Source organism: Choloepus didactylus, chromosome 14, assembly GCF_015220235.1.
Source record: "Choloepus didactylus isolate mChoDid1 chromosome 14, mChoDid1.pri, whole genome shotgun sequence".
NCBI lineage: Eukaryota > Metazoa > Chordata > Mammalia > Pilosa > Megalonychidae > Choloepus > Choloepus didactylus.
In genome coordinates, this window is record NC_051320.1 from 50,167,842 (window position 1) to 50,184,317 (window position 16,476).

At 41.3% G+C, this 16,476-nt stretch overlaps 1 protein-coding gene across 1 annotated transcript in view; it reads left to right on the plus strand.

Annotated features, from left to right (window-relative positions):
• Window positions 1–13,518: 13,518 nt before the first annotated feature.
• DPY19L4 (dpy-19 like 4) overlaps window positions 13,519–16,476 on the plus strand; it is a 112,998-nt gene continuing 110,040 nt past the window's right edge. The window contains 1 exon segment of the mRNA XM_037803183.1: window positions 13,519–13,641. Coding sequence (XP_037659111.1) covers window positions 13,626–13,641 — 16 coding nt within the window. The 5' untranslated portion in view covers window positions 13,519–13,625.

The window sequence follows — 16,476 nt, forward strand, 5'->3', positions numbered from 1 at the left end:
ATTATTCTTTCCCTTATTTTTTTTTTAATTAGAGCAATTGCAGGTTTAGAGAGACATACAGAATGTACAAGTTCCCATATACCTCCCTATAACACATATTGTTTTCCCTATTAACATTTTATATTAGTGTGGTTCCTATCTTATAATTTATGAAACTATTATAATTGTGCCATTTAGCAGACCGTTTACATTAGGGTTCACTCATGTTGTAGTTCTATGGGTTTGTGTATGTGTAATGTGTGTATGTGAGAGAAAGATAACATGTATTACCTAAAATTTCCTTTTTTTCCATTTTTTAAATATACAATTGAGTTGTTAATTATATACGGAAAGTTGTACCTCCATCTCCATCATCCATTGCCAAGACATTTTCCATCACCCCCAAACAGAAACTTCTTAACAATGAAACTAACTCCCTACACCTCTCCCCAGCTTGGCCCCTTGTAACCAATATTCTAGTTTCTGACTTTACAAATGTACATACTCTGCTTATTTCCTTTAAGTGAATCATACTGTATTTGACCTTTTGTGTATGGTTTATATTACTGTACATGATGCCTTCAAGTATCACCATGTTGCATGCATCAGATCTTAGGTCCTTTTTACAGTTGAATAATATTCCACTGTAGGTTTACACCAAATTTTGTTTTAACCATCAGTTGATGGACACTTGGGTTGCTTCCACCTTTTGGCAATTATGAATGATACCACTAAGAACATCAGTGTACAAATGTCTATTTGAATCTTTGCTTTCAATTCTTTTGGGCATATACCTAAAATGGGGATTGCTGGGTCATATAGTAATACTATATTTAATTTTCTGAGGAATCCTCATATAATTTTCCACAATGGCTGCATCATTTTAAATTCCCACCAACAACGTACAAGTCTTCCTATTCTCCACTCCTCCCCTCCAGTATTTTTAATAGTAGCCATTCTAATCGGCCCACTTGCATAATTTTGAAGCAAATTCTTTGTGTCAATTTAAAATGGAGTACCTGAGGTTACAATGGGACCACTGCAGGAAATGGTCCTTTTAATGAGTTGTAAGAGGTATAAAAGGATTCTAAATGGACTGAATTGGCAGAAATATTCTGTTTCTTGATCTCTTCTATTTAAGCTTGAATCTCTACAATTGTAGTCTATAATCCATCCTGTTTTCCTTGTGCAAGAGGACTAGACTAGACAGGAGCAGATCTCAGTCTTGAGGATCTGAAGGCCATCAGGATGAAACTTAGGAGTAAAAGAGCACTGAGCGGTGTTTTTCCAAATCCTCCACCTTCTGTTCTTTGCTTCATGTGCGTGCATCATTGAGACTCCAGCCCCCAGTGGGCCACACAGTCCAGCTGTGGAGACCTGGTGTGGCTGAGGCTGGTGTGCTACCCACTGGGAGTGGTAGTTTGTGTGACTGCAGGCATTACACCTCCACCCCAGCACCGAGTGGATTGTGGCCACAGCCTGTGCCTATGCCTGCCTGGGCAAAGAAGCTGCTTCTGCACAAAGTCTTCTTGAGGAGTGTTCTAGTTTGCTAATGCTGCCAGAATGCAGAACACCAGAGATGGATTGGCTTTTATAAAAGGGAGTTTATTTGGTTACACAGTTACAGTCTTAAGGCCATAAAGTGTCCAAGGTAACACATCAGCAATCGGGTACCTTCACTGGAGGATGGCCAATGGCATCTGGAAAACCTCTGTTAGCTGGGAAGGCATGTGGCTGGCGTCTGCTCCAAAGTTCTGGTTTGAAAATGGCTTTCTCCCAGGATGTTTCTCTCTAGGCTTCAGTCCCTCAAAAATGTCACTCTTATTGCTCTTGGAGTATTTTTCCTCTCTTAGCTTCTCTGGAGCAAAAGTCTGCTTTCAACAGTTGTCCTCAAACTTTCTCTCATCTGTAGCCCCTGTGCATTCTTCAAAGAGTCCCCCTTGGCTGTGGCTCCTCTTCAAAATGTCACTCACAGCTGCACTGCACTGAGTTCCCTCTGCCCGTCAGCTCATTTATATGGCTTCACTGACCAAGGCCCACCCTGAACGAGTGGGGCCATACCTCCTTGGAACTATCTCATCAGAGTTATCACCTACAATTGGGTGGGGCGCATTTCCATGCAAATCTAATCAGCACCAAAACATCTGCCCCACAAGACTGCATCAAAGAATATGGCTTTTTCTGGGGGACATAATACATTCAAACCAGCACGGGGGCTTCTGGGAAGATGGAGTGGGTGAGGTGGAGCAGGCTTCTCCATGAAAGAAGCTAGAGGGCCTAGAGGACACCCAGGACTGTGGTTTTGGGGTGGGACTGGCCATAGAGGAAACCCTAGAGTGTGAGGTAGGGCCGTGGACAAAAACATGGAGAGACTGTGCCTTGAGGGATGCCAGGCAAGGGAGTGAGCTGCAGCTTCCCACTCCCATGTACCCACATTTGCAGTTAGCTGGAGAGGTGATCCTCCACAGCCATACAGCCAGGAGCTCCCATGAGGGAACTGGGAGACAGCATTTACCCTCACCCCATGGAAGTCTAGAGTGTGCACCTGTGAGAAGTGGGGATTGGAGAGGGCACCATACAGAAGCACCAGGAGCCCCTCCCACACCCCAGAGGCTTGTGTGGGTGCACAGCAGGCAGGGAGCGGGGCACGTGTTAGCTGAAGAGTGCCCTTGAGCAGACTCCCTGTAGAACCGCACAGGGCCTACATCACAACCCAGGGTAGGCAGTCTCCGTGAACATGAAGAACTGGTGCACTGACTGGACCCCCACCTGGTTTGGACCCCACCCAGTGCACAGAAGTTTGGGGAAGGCTAGAGTGAGAGTGAGAGGCAGCTCAAGGGCACCACCTGCTGTTAGGATAGGGAAACCGCACTCCAGCAAGCTGTAGCTCTGCCAAAATTATATATAAATGAACAAATAATCCTGAATTTCCCAAAATAACCTTATCAAGACAAGCAAATGCCCCAAAACCAACAGAAAATTATAAAGCACCTGAAGAATCTAGAAGATATGGGCAAGCCACATGAACAAATTAAAAAGTTGGAGGAGACACAAAATTGGGAGCAAGAAGTACACACAAATCTCCAAAACAACTTCAACTATATGGCTGAAGACATAAAGGACATGAAGAAGACTCTAGAAGAGCATAAAGAATAAGTAAAAAATAGCAGATACTGTTGATTCAATTAAAAATATGCTAGAGACACACAACAGCAGATTTGAAGAGGCAGAAGAAAGAATAGATGAACTAGAAGAAAAGTCAATTGAATGCAAATGCACAAAAGAACAAATGGGCTGGGTGGTCGGAGGCACATGAGGCAGCAGCACCAGGAGGGTCTCCCCAGCTCCTGTGCCCACACTGCACCCTTGTGGAGCAGTCCCAGCCTCACCCTGCCACCATCCCCCTTCCATGCCTGGAGGGCCAGTGTGGGTCTCTCAGCCAACGGGAGCAACATCACCATCCCATCCAGAGCACCGTGGCCAATCGCAGGTGCCCGCTGGAGGCAGTGCCATTGCCCGCCATGTTGCGCAAGAGCCTGGCCAAGCTGGAGATGGAGCTGTCGGAAAGTGACATCACTCAAAAAGGATATGAAAAGAAAAGGGCAAAGGTGCTTGCACATTATGTACCACTTATTCAAGAAGAATATAACCCCCAGGCCCTCACATACAGCAGCTGCTGCCTCCAACCAGCAAGTCACATCCCACCAACTTGAGGGACAAGTGTTTCTGATCAGACGTCCACCCTGAAGCTGTGTAAATGGCTTTGGCCAAATACAATGAGAGGAAAATACCCATGCCTTTAAAAAGACTATTTGTTCTCTTACATTCCTCATCAGAAGATGAGGGTTCTTTACGGTGACCAGGACAGCTCACTATCGCTCCACTCCAGAGCTGTCCCAGCATCAAGCTGTGGCTTGACCTGGACTTTCAGGGCTTGTGCACCCCATCCTCCACCTCATCTCACCCTGGAGGGAGGTCTGCTATGCTCAGTACTGCCACCACATGTGCCGCAGCACCCCCCCAGGCCTCGTGGCCCACCCACATAGCTCTGCACTCTGCCTCTCCTGATGTCACCTCAGGCCTCGTGGAGATGTTATTCTGCATGCGGTGAGAGGCGTTCCTCAGGGGTAAAGAAGCAGCACCCTGGAAACTGCAGATGGGGTCCCTGTGAGCAGCAGAGTATCCTCCAAGATCCAACGGCTTTTAAATAACCTGAAGAGGCCCAAGCACCCTCCACAGAAGTTCTTTGTGGACCATTCTGAGGAATTGTTAGTTCTTTTGTTTGTGTGTAGGATTTCAGGTGTCTTGTTCTCCAATTCCTGAATGTTTTCTTCTGCCTCTTGAGATCTGCTGCTGTATGTCTCCTTGTGTTTTTCATCTCTTGTGTTGTGCCTTTCATTTCCATAGATTCTGCCAGTAGTTTATTTAAACTTTCGATTTCTACCTTATGTTCACACAGTGTTTTCTTTATATCCTTCATCTCTTTTGCCATATCTTCCCTGAACTCAATTACTTTTATAAGGCTAATAGAGTATGCTCTGAGTTGCTGGGCTTTCTGGGGACTGAGGGTGGTGGTTTATGAATCACACATGCTTCACAAAGACAAACGGTTCTCTGGAATGAGACTGCATCAGTGCCTAATAAATCTGCAATTAATCCTCTACCATCTTAAATTCTCTACCAAAGAGTGTGGATTCTTAAACCTCACTCTTCTGTGGCTATAAGCAGCAGGCTAAGTAGCAGCTGTTTGCCTGTGATGTGAGGCTGCTTCTAATAATCCCACTGTAATTATGTACAGAATCCACATAACTTATAAAAGCCAAGCCATCTCTGGTATTTTGCATTCCAGCAGCAACATTAGCAAACTAGAACAGATTTTGGTACCAGAAGTGGGGTGCTGCTGAGTTTGCAAATATCAAACATGTTGGAACAGCTTTTTAAATGGATAAGGGGAAGATTCTGGAAGAATTGTGAGGTGCTTGATAGAAAAGGCCTAAACTGCTTTGAAGAGACAGAATTTGAAAGTGATGAGCTGGGATACTTGGCTTATGAGATTTTGAAACTAGAAGTTGTAGATATAGCATGGCTTCTCCTTGCAGCTTATAGTAAAATGTGAGGAGAGATAAACTTAGAACTGAACTCTTGGGTTCAAAGAAACCAGAAACTGATGGTTTGGAAAATTCTGGGCTTCCAGGGGGTGGAACCCCAGAAACTACAGCCCAACATGAGGATTTAACCAAACATGGAACCTGACCGCCATTCCAGTACAAGCCAAAATTGGAGATGGAGTTATCCAGAAAGGATTTGTGGGAAGTCCTATTGTCTGACAGCTTTGATCCTTGTGTGCTTCATGTGAAGCCAACAGAATTTTCGTGAGATCTTTACAGACAGAGCCGCTGCCGGTCTGGACTGGAGAAGACAGACAAGGAACATATTGAAGGAAAAACTTCTTCAGAGACAGAGCAATGGAGGTTGAGGTCTGGAGTCAAGAGGTCTTGGGCTGAGAGAGCGGAGTGGCCCACATGCATGGAAAAGGTGAGTTTAACCCGGAAGTCGAGGATGGGCCTTTTACCTTGGTGTTCAGGAAAGGTGTTGCCACCTCAGACATCAAAGAGGGTGGAGCACATTCCCAGGAGACTGGGGAGAGCCTGGCCACTACCTCACTGTTCTGAAGGGGTTGAGTGTGTGACCTGGAGATGGAAGAGGATCTGGGTGTTGCCCCAATGTTTGAGGAGGGTGGGCTGAGAAGGTGGTCTCCCCAATGTGTGGATACATTGGAACACTCATCCCAGCGTTTGGAGAGGAAAGGGCTGCTGCAAAGGCCCTTAGGAAGGGTTAGACTCCCGCTCTCTCAAGCCCCAAGGATACAACGTCGTTCTCTAAATGACTCTCAGACTTTGAAATCTAATGGAGTTTGCCCTGCAGATTTTAGGAACTATTTTGGTCCCTTAAACCCTGCTTTTCTTAGTGTTTCTCCTTATGGCAATGGGAATGTTTATTCTATGACTGTCCCTCCTTTGTATATTGGAAGCACATAACTTGTTCTAAGTTTTACAGATCCGCAGGTAAGGGAGAATTATGCCTTAGGACCAACCATGCCTGTAATTGATTTTGATGGGATCTTGTACTTAATTATTGTTACTGAAATGATTTAAGTTTCTGTGATATTGTGATGGGATGAATGTATTTGTATATGGAAAGATCATGTCATTTTGGGGTCCAGGGGAGGGAATGTGCCAGTTTGAATGTATTATGTCCCCCAAAATGCCGTTATCTTTGAGGCAGTCTTATGTGGGCAGGAAACGTATTGGTGTTAATTGGAGACTTTTGATTGGATGTTTCCATGGAGATGTGATCACTCAACTGTGGGCAAGATCTTTCACTGGATAATTTCCATGGAGGTGTGGCCCCTCCCATTCAGCATGGGCCTTGATTAGTTTACTGGAGCCCTATATAAGCTCAGACAGAAGTTGCGAGCTTGCTACAGCCAAGAAGGACACTTTGAAGAATGCACAGGAGCTGAGAGAGTAGCTGCAGATCAGAGACAGTTTAAAGATGGCTGTTGAAAGCAGACTCTTGCTCTGGAGAAGCTAAGAGAGGAGAAATACCCCAAGAGCAACTAAGAATGACATTTTTGAGGAACTGTAGCCTAGAGAGGAACATCCTGAGAAAAAGCCATTTTGAAACCAGAACTTTGGAGCAGTCGCCAGTCACATGCCTTCCCAGCTAACAGATGTTCTCCGGACATCACTGGCCATCCTCCAGTGACGGTACCTGATTGTTGATGAGTTACCTTGAACACTGTATGGCCTTAAGACTGTAACCTTGTAATCTAATAAACCCCATTTATAAAAGCTGATCCATTTCTGGTGTTTTGCATCCCAGCAGCACTAGCAAACTGGAACAGTTTCATACTGTTTTCTCTGGCCTGACCTCTTACTTTATTGACAGCTTGCCATTAATTCAGCACCTGCTTTAATGTTGGTGTTCTAAAAGTAAATGTTGATCTATGGGAAAGAAATGTGCTAGTTACACACTTGAATTTCAGCTTGTGTTTTAAAACTGAATGTTATATGATAGTCAAGTGAAACACTAGAAATATATCTTTAAAACTCAATGTAAGATACTCAGCTTGTTCTAGTTCTGTCTCCTTTGTGATTCATCCTTCCCCACCTGACTGGTGTTCTTCATGGTTCCATCCTCAGCTCTCTTCTCCATGTATCCATTCTCTCTGGACAAACTTATTCATTTACTTCCACACTTCTCTTTGTAGCTACAGAATCCTATACACAACAATGTAATGGTCATTTCCATTTGGACATCTCCCAGGCATTTCAAGCCCAACATGCTTAAAATAGAATTTATCTTTACTTGCTCCTTGGGTTTGCCTTATTTCAGTTATCACACCTTATAGTGCTGGTTGTAAAGTTAAGGAAGTCATTCTTAACTTACTTTCCCTCATCAACCTAGCCATTCATATCTCTCACCTGTTTTCTGCCTCCTTATTGGACTCCTTGCATCCAATTTTCCTCCCTTATATTGCCAGAATGATTTCTTTAAGAACTATCTTTTAAAAACAAACAAATCTGATTGTGTCCTTAAAACCTTTTAATGGCTTCCAATTGCCTATAGGACAAAATCCATATTAAAATGAAGATTGGCATAGTATTGCAGGAGCTGACCATTGCTACCTCTTAAGCTTTTTTGGAAGGCACCGTTCCCTCCACACTCTCCATTTTGCTGTACTTTTTCCAGTTTTTTGCAGGAACACTGTACTTTAGTTTTTGTTTCCTCTGCCTGGAACACTTTTTTTCTGCTATCCTTCTCCTCATTGACAAACTCCTACTCAGAAATCTTATCTTTCTGGGGAACTCCTTCCCTGATGCGCTAGACTCAGTAAGATTTTCCTGCAGTTTCCCATACTGCAAACTCTGTCAGGGCAGAAACTGCATGTGACTAGACAGTACATATTCAATAAATATTTGTTGAATGAATAAATCTATATTCATTCCTGCAGGTGAAAAGTAATATGATACTATGTTTTCTTTTAAGAATTTTTATAAATTGAACTGTTGCTAAACAGCAACAATTAGTTTTCTTTAGCACCATTTTCTCAAAAGTTCTTAAATGTTTCATCAATTTAGTTATTAATGATATGCTTTTCATATGAAGTACAAATTCAAAGAGCCACATGTCTTGACAGTTTGATATGAAATGTAACTAAACATGATGATTTGGAGATGCTTCTGCTATCTACTGGACACCAAGTGCTTACTGGCTTTTCAGATTGCTTATCTAGGATTCTAACAGGATTGTTTTTTTAATGCAATTTTGAGATATATTCACATAACATACAGTCCTTCAGAGTGTACAATCAGTTGTTCACAATATCATCATATAGTTGTGCATTGATCACCACAATCTTTGAACATTTTCATTATTCCAAGATAAAATAAAATTAAAATAAAAAAGAACATCCAAAACATTCCATTCCCCTCCTCCCCCATTGTTGATTTACCTTTTTTTAAATTAAATTCAGTTTTAATGAGATATATTGACATATCATACAATCATCTACAGTGTACAATCAACTGTTCACAGCACCATCACATAGTTATAGTTATGCCTTCATCACCCAATCTATTTTTGACCACTTGCCTTACACCAGAAAGAATCAGAATAAGAAATAAAAGTAAAAAAAGAACACCCAAATCATCCCCCCAATCCCACCCTATTTTTCATTCAGTCTTTGTCCCCATTCTTCTACTCATCCAGCCATACACTGGATAAAGGGAGTATGATCCACAAGGTTTTCACAATCACACAGTCACCCCTTGTAAGCTACACCTAACAGGATTTTTAAAAAGTATTTATTTTTAAATCATGTCACTATAATGAATTTTTTTTTTAACTTTGTCAAAATAGAAATAAATGTCATGGTAGTTTTGCTATTACATATAAATTGTTATGGTGATGTGTCACAATTTTGGTGGGAAACTTTTTTTTTCTCCCCAACATTGTGCTCTTTTGGTTTTAAGATACCTCCGATTTGAAAGTGTGATTAGTACTCAACATGTCAGGTCTGGATATGCCAGGTAAATGATCTATGGCATTAGTTGACTGAGAAGTAGTTCAGAGGCAACGCCAGGATCGCACCAGGCCGATTCAGGTCTGGCCTAAGCCCTTTGGAGGGTAGAAAACAACTTCATTTGTCAGGGATTTAGGAATGGCAGTTCTTTTTTTTAACTAATTGAACTGAGGTATTCAGAATCCACCTGCTATCTAACTGCGTTCCTTCTATTAAAATACAAAATAATTTAATTAGTTATTTACCCATGCTAAGAAGGCCTGATAACAACTAATGCTAGGTGGCTTCTAATGGAGTAGTCTCATTCCCTACAAAAGGGTTGCCAGATTTAATGAAAACAAACAATACAGGGCACCCAAATGTGAATTATTAAACAAAAAACTATTTTTAGTATAACTATGTCCTAAATAGCACATGGGACATACTTACACAAAAGTGTTTTGTATTTTATTTGGCAACTCTGATATAATTCAATTCAATTTGATTTCAATTTCACAAATATTTAGGGAAGAGGACAACAAGTCAGCAAGCCATGTTTACTAAAATAGAACCTTTGGGATAATCTTGATTATAAATCATTTGTAACCAATACTTTTTGGTGATTTATGAGTACTGTTTCATACCACCATTTTGGTCCCAAATTCTTCCTAGGGAAGATTTAACTCAAGGAAATACTATATTTTAGAAATGGTTCTAAGATGTACAATATATCCAATTCAAAAATAACTAAATAGAATACATTTTAATAAGTATTCCACCTGGGATGTTTATAGTGTCTCCAGTTGGAGTCTGTTGGTTTGTATGATTGTGGAAGTCTCCCAGTAAGTGGAAAATAAAGACAGAAGCTCCCTGTCCTAAGTGGTAACAGACAAATGTATTCAGGGGGCACCAAAGGACACTTCAAACAGTGAGGTGCAAGCGAGGCCTACTTTTAAAAAAATTGCAGGAGCAACTGACAAAGTGCCTCCTACTACTGCCATTTTTAAAAGGTATAGGAAATAAAAAATTAATCCAAAGTGATAGAACACATGACTTTGGCTCTGACAAAAAAATTTTAAATGAAGAGATAGTACTCATGGTTAGCACAAAATAAAGAATTTATCACATTGGTCTTCTAAGCCACAGCACCATTAAAAGTACTAATATCACCAATTTTTTAATCAATTTTCAAAATATTTATCCACAGTGTGTTTTTAAAGAGTTTAAACGTAAGGATGGGAATAAAACATGGCCAAAATACAAGCCAGAACATAATGGCAGTAAGGGTGTTATGTGTATGCAAAAGAGGAATTGATCACATCTGGTTCAGACTTTACAAAGGAGATGGTGTTTAAGAATACTATAAAAATGATGTTGTTAATTAATGGATTACTAATTAACTAATAATAATGAGTCTTTACATAATAAAGACAAAACAAAATTCCCTATCTTTAATAGATGAAAAAATGGACTGATACAAGGATTTCACACTAATTATTCTGTTACTATTAATGAGATGAAGTATTTGCCAGAAGAATGGTGTTGAAATGGCCTTTGCTGTATTTTTTTTGGTTTCAAGTTGATAAGTTCCCGGGGCTTTTGTTTATGTTTTTCTCATATCCTGGCAGTGCATTGTGATTGACACATAGAAAGCACATGATTAATTTCAAGACAGAAAACTCAAGATTCATCATCAGCTCATCATCTAACAACCCAATTTATCAGGCCTTGTAGATTTTACCTCCAATATCTTTTGAATCCATCCTCTTTGTAACATGTCTATTTCCACTACATTTTTCCAAGCTTTAATTTCTTATCCTATTTACTACAACAGCTTCCTAATCTATATTTCCTCAAGACTTAACTTCATAACACAAAGCAAAAAACCATTCACATCACTTCCTAAAAATATCCATTGCATAAAGAAGTGATCTTGAAACTTCTGTAGGTGGTAGAAAATTACATTGCTCTTTAATATTAGATTGTAATTAAGAGACCATTTGAGAAAATGTTAGGTGTTTAGGATTGTTCAAGGTGAGGCAAAGGGTAATAAAATGGCCTTTAAAATTTTGGACAGGGAATTAGTTATCCATGGTTTGCAGCTGTAAAACAGTCAATCAAGTTATCAGCTGAAGTCATCTTGGGGCCATGTGTCCAATAGCTTCGTGCATTACCATCTAGAAGCAGCTGGCCTTAGGGAATCATGGAATAACCTACTGAAAACTCAGCTAAAATGTCTGCCGCAAGGCAACATCTTTTTCTTTTTTAGGATGAAGTATGTATTCTCTCATAGCAAGATCACACTGGTTTGGGGATAGAAAGCTTCACTATCATTTTCCTTATTTGGAGGTTTTAAAGTTCAAGGTAAGAAGGTTTCTACTAGGTAACACAAACATAGTTCCACTAATTTCTATCTAAAGACTGAATAATTATCTCTATCCTCTTGTTCTAGTTTGCTAATGCTGCTGGAATGCAAAACACCAGAGACGGATTGGCTTTTACAAAAGGGGTTTATTTTGTTACACAGTTACAGTCTTAAGGCCATAAAGTGTCCAGGGTAACACATCAGCAATTGGGTACCTTCACTGGAGGATGGCCAATGGTGTCTGGAAAACCTCTGTTAGCTGGGAAGGCATGTGGCTGGTGTCTGCTCCAAGTTCTGGTTTCAAAATGGCTATCTCCCAGGACATTCCTCTCCAGGCTACAGTTCCTCAAAAATGTCACTCTTAGTTGCACTTGGGATATTTGTCCTCTCTCAGCTTCTCTGGAGCAAGAGTCTGCTTTCAATGGCCGTCTTCAAACTGTCTCTCATCTGCAGCTCCTGTGTTTTCTTCAAAGTGTCCCTCTTGGCTGTAGCAGCTTGCTCCTTCTGTCTGATCTTATATAGTGCTCCAGTAACTTAATTCAGACACACCCTGAATGGGAGGGCCAATACCTCCAAGGAAATTATCCAATCAGAGTCATCACCCACAGTTGGGTGGGGCGCATCTCCATGGAAACACTCAAAGAATTACAATCTAATTAACACTGAAAGGTATGCCCACACAAGATTACATCAAAGATAAAGGCGTTTGGGAGGACATAATACGTTCAAACTGGCACACCTCTTCTGTATTTTCATTTCTTATTTACAAAATTATTTTTTACTGTATTCTTTCTCCACCGATTTTTGCCCCATTAAGCAAAGTCCGATTAGTCCATCAGTCAAAGGACCATCCTTTGAGGTGATAATGAAAGAACTACAGGAGGAACGGGCATCATCACCTAGACTTGGAATACAGCAGCTCTCAGTAGCCACTGTGTTGGTCTCCCATGAGGTGAGCTCTTCCAGCACAGCTCATCTGAGGAAGATGGCACTCTGGCATCTGCTGCCCAAGGCCAGGGGCCGTATCATTTTCTGTGGTTTTCAAATCCATGCATTCTGTTCTCTCATTGCTTTGACTCCAGGAATTTTCTGTCACTGACACCCTCGACCATGTTTCCAACTCCTGGTCCAATGTTGTTTGAAGGCAAAAGATGTATTTACAGGCAAGCCAAAGGCATAAAAAGAGTTCCTGGGTTGTTTTTACATGGAATGGAAATCTGATAGCTTCTCCCCAAATATCTAAACGTCAAAAAGGTGTTATTAGGAGAATCTCACTGCCTGCTAAGAATGGGGAATCTATAATTACTCCATGAGTTCAGTAAGTTCTTCTGCTTTTATCTCCCTCTAAAATGGGTGTTATTTCAGCTCCTAAATTTTATCTTCCTAAAATGGATATCGTATCATTCCCTAAATTTACTGAGTGCTGTTAGGGAAAAGGTCCTGAAGTTTGCTGGAGAATGCCAGATATGATACAAGTAGGGGCATAAATAGCATGACAATTTTAAACTACGTACTTTTGCTGTGGAATATCAGCAAATATTCCCCGCCTCCCACCGACCTTAGAGTTATTTCATAGTGTTATGAAATGCAAATTTATTTGTTTAGCCAGTACTGTTTAAAAATACCTAGTTCCAAGCAGAAGCTTCTTTCCTGTAGTAGTCCAGTGGTCTACTACACCAAAGCGCCGGCCCAGAACATTTTGCTGCGCTCTGAAATCACCCTGCAGATCTGAACGCCGGGTTCCAATAGAATGGGGCGAGGCATAGGGACTGGATCTGGAAGGTCTAACTGATGATATTCTCTTATTTCCTGCGTCAAATCACTAAAGTCGCGGAAACCACGCTCAGACCCTCACATTTTTGGAAGGAACGAGCGCGGGGTGGGCTGCAGCTGCTCCTACCAGGCTCGCTTTTGGGACAAGCAGGCCAGGAGCGCCAGCCGCGACTGATGCCATAGGCTTCGAGTTTCCTTCCTGCTCGCACAAGCCCAGGAGCCCCAGCTCAACGCTCCGGCCGCTCCCGGCTCCCGGCACTCTGGTTCCCGTGCCACGCGGGAGGATGCAGTTGGCGGCTACACCAGAGGGGGCGGGTCAGGAAGTGGGGGCGAGGCGGCCGCCGGCGGACCTGGGGGCGGCGTTAGGGTTTCGCGGCGCCGAGGTAGGGAGACTCCGGGCCGCGCCTGAGCCCGAGGGGCGCCCCACTCTCGGAGGAGACGATGGCGGAGGAAGAAGGTGACCGCCCCAACGTCCATCGCGTCAGCTGCCGCCTGTGGTCTGGGGAAAGAGGGGGCGTGGGCGCAAGGGGCCCAGAGTCTTGGGCTTTGGGTGGCTGGTGCCCGCGGCCGTGCGGCAGGGCGGCGGAGTGGGGCGGTGGCAGGTGGATGCACGCTAGGGGCAGAGGTTTGCGGAGAAATTCGGAGGGAACGGAGCGAGTGGGCCAAAGTTTTGCCCGCCAAAGTGGGAAGCAAAGGTGGAGCTTAAAGTTGGGGAACGGGTAGCAATAGAAAACACTGTGGGAGAGTGGTTGAGAGGGAGGGCGTAGATAATTAATGAAGTGGGAAGGCGTAGTTTGGTTCAGAAGATGTAGGTAAGAGAGTTTATCGAAGGTACTGAGTGGATATTGTTACCAAGTGCGGTCTTTAACTTAACCAAGTGCGCTCTTTAAAGGTCTGTGGATACTGACAAATACAAAGTTGCAAAGGCGCGCCAGGGGTATAAAGCGGCAGGAATTGGGGATAAACATGATAAGGTACTCTGAGAGTGATGAACGAGTAGAAGTTGAAGAAGGCCAAGTTCAGTTATGAGTTAGCGGAAAATAGCAAAGGGTGGAAGGATGTAAGTAATTTTGGGGGTACGAGTAGGCCAGGAGTGTTTGAGAGCGAACGTGGGTGGATTGGAGAAAGCTTTCTTTGCTCCCCCAAGGCCAACGCCAAGAAAATGAATTCATTCGGCAATATTTTTAATAGAAAATGATAGGTATGAGAGAAAAGTGGGAGTTGTAAGAAACATCAGCTAGTGATAGTACAGAAAATATTCCTGGCATAATAATTTCATGATACCCCTAATAGTTTCAGGAACAGGTATATCTGGTGACCACTTGACTGAGAAGTTAGATTTTGCATTCTGGTGGGAAACATGACTTTTACTTTATTGAATGGCGTTGTGGGTGTAATAGTAAGTTGATCTAATTTAGATTAAGCATTACTGAATAAGAGTGGAAGGAGGAAGTTTCAAGAATTCAGTGGAAACTTATTTTTTAAAATTCAGTGTTAGAACTGTTTACTGCTGTGTGACTTACTACCTTGTCCCTATGCTCCTCCCACTTGCTTCATACTTGCGATCTCTTCCTTGAGGTTTCAGTGTTACAGCTGATATAAATTTAAAACATTCCACCCAAAAGAAGCTTCAAAATCAAAGCTATTTGTAGTTGTAAGAAGACTATAGTTTCATTGATTTTATCTGCGGTTACAGTATATTATCATTTCAAACATTTCTTGATATTTTTTCCTTTTCTGCTAGTTGCAAATCTATGGGGACAGGTTGATAAGTACCTCATATATGTCCATGAGCACTTAAGCATGAAAAATTTAGTAATGCAGTACTGAAAGTCTGCATCATGCAAAGTGAAAAAATGATTTTAGCTTATGGTTAAACCTAATTAAATAGATATGATGTGGAATCAGTTAAAAAGACCGTAACATTTTGTAAAATTTACTTATGTGATATAAAATGAAAAGTGGTTATAGAATTACAGGTTATCCAAAAGCAATTAAATCCATCTTACATGGAACAACGGATTGCAGTTGTGTTCAACAGCATTTTTAATTCCATAAATATTTGGGTCCCTACTGTGTTAGGTGCTAGGATATAATAGTCAGCAATGAATGAGTACTCCAATTCTCATTTATTATAAAATATTGGTATACATAGTATTTAAAGCAAACATGTCTGTGTGCTGGGTATTATTCTAAGTGCTTTATATTTATTTGGCACTTTATACTTTTTTTCAAAAACATATTATCTAGTATTCACTGTATTAAAATTAAACTAGTCCATATTTTTTACTTGTATCCAGATGTTCTGAATATTCCTTTTTGCTTTTCATGCACTTGGATTCTCTCCATTTTATCATTGTTTAACTATATAAGTAAATGTTCTTTGAGAATCTTATCTTCCAAAAAGTCTTCCCTGATTACAATAGAGGGTAAAGGGGTTTGTATTTATGCTTCCTGAAAGAAATGTCAGAGCAAACAAAGAAGTGACAACCTTGAGTAGAGCAGTTGTAACATTTCGCTTGGAAACTGCCATGTATAGTGTGAATGGACGCTTGCATGCCTGTTTATGCATGTAGTATTTCATATGAAGATCACTGAACCAGAGACTGAAATAGCAGGTTATTTTTGTGGGATGTTTCATTGTCATTTAGTTTGACCTTTTCTTTACAAAGGTGAAAATAGAAGAGAGTGAATAGGAAACCTGAATTCCATCCCAGGACTTTCCTGTCGAAAATAATAATCTAGTTTTTACAATTGCTTTGGCCTTTGCTGCTTTTCTACCTAGATATGCCTGCCTTTGTCTTTCAGTTATGAAGTTATACGATCAGTAGAAAGGAAATGAGGTTAAATTTGTATCCAGTCATTTTATTTCTCTGTGACAGGTGAAAGGTTAGTATTAGGGAAGAGGTTGAAGGCATTGGCTAAAATCAAATACTGTATTTCTCAAGTTGTACTTTTTGCTCCCATATTTTAATGCCATTGAAATTGATGTCATAAAATCAATGTGTATACTTAATGTTTCTTTTTTCTTGAAAAATCATTATTAAATTGTATCTTAAAATGTATGGCATCCCATTGTAACCACAAAGAAAATATCAGAGACTATGCAAACCCAGAGATGGAAAGTAGAGTCCGTGTCACGGGGGAGTGGGGCATGGTATAATGGGGAGTTTATGCAAAATGAGTCTCATGTTTCTGTTTGGGGTGAAGCATAAATTATAGTAATGGATGTTGGTGAATGTACTGCAACATCGTGAATTTGATTAATCCCACTGAATGGTATGCTTGAGAG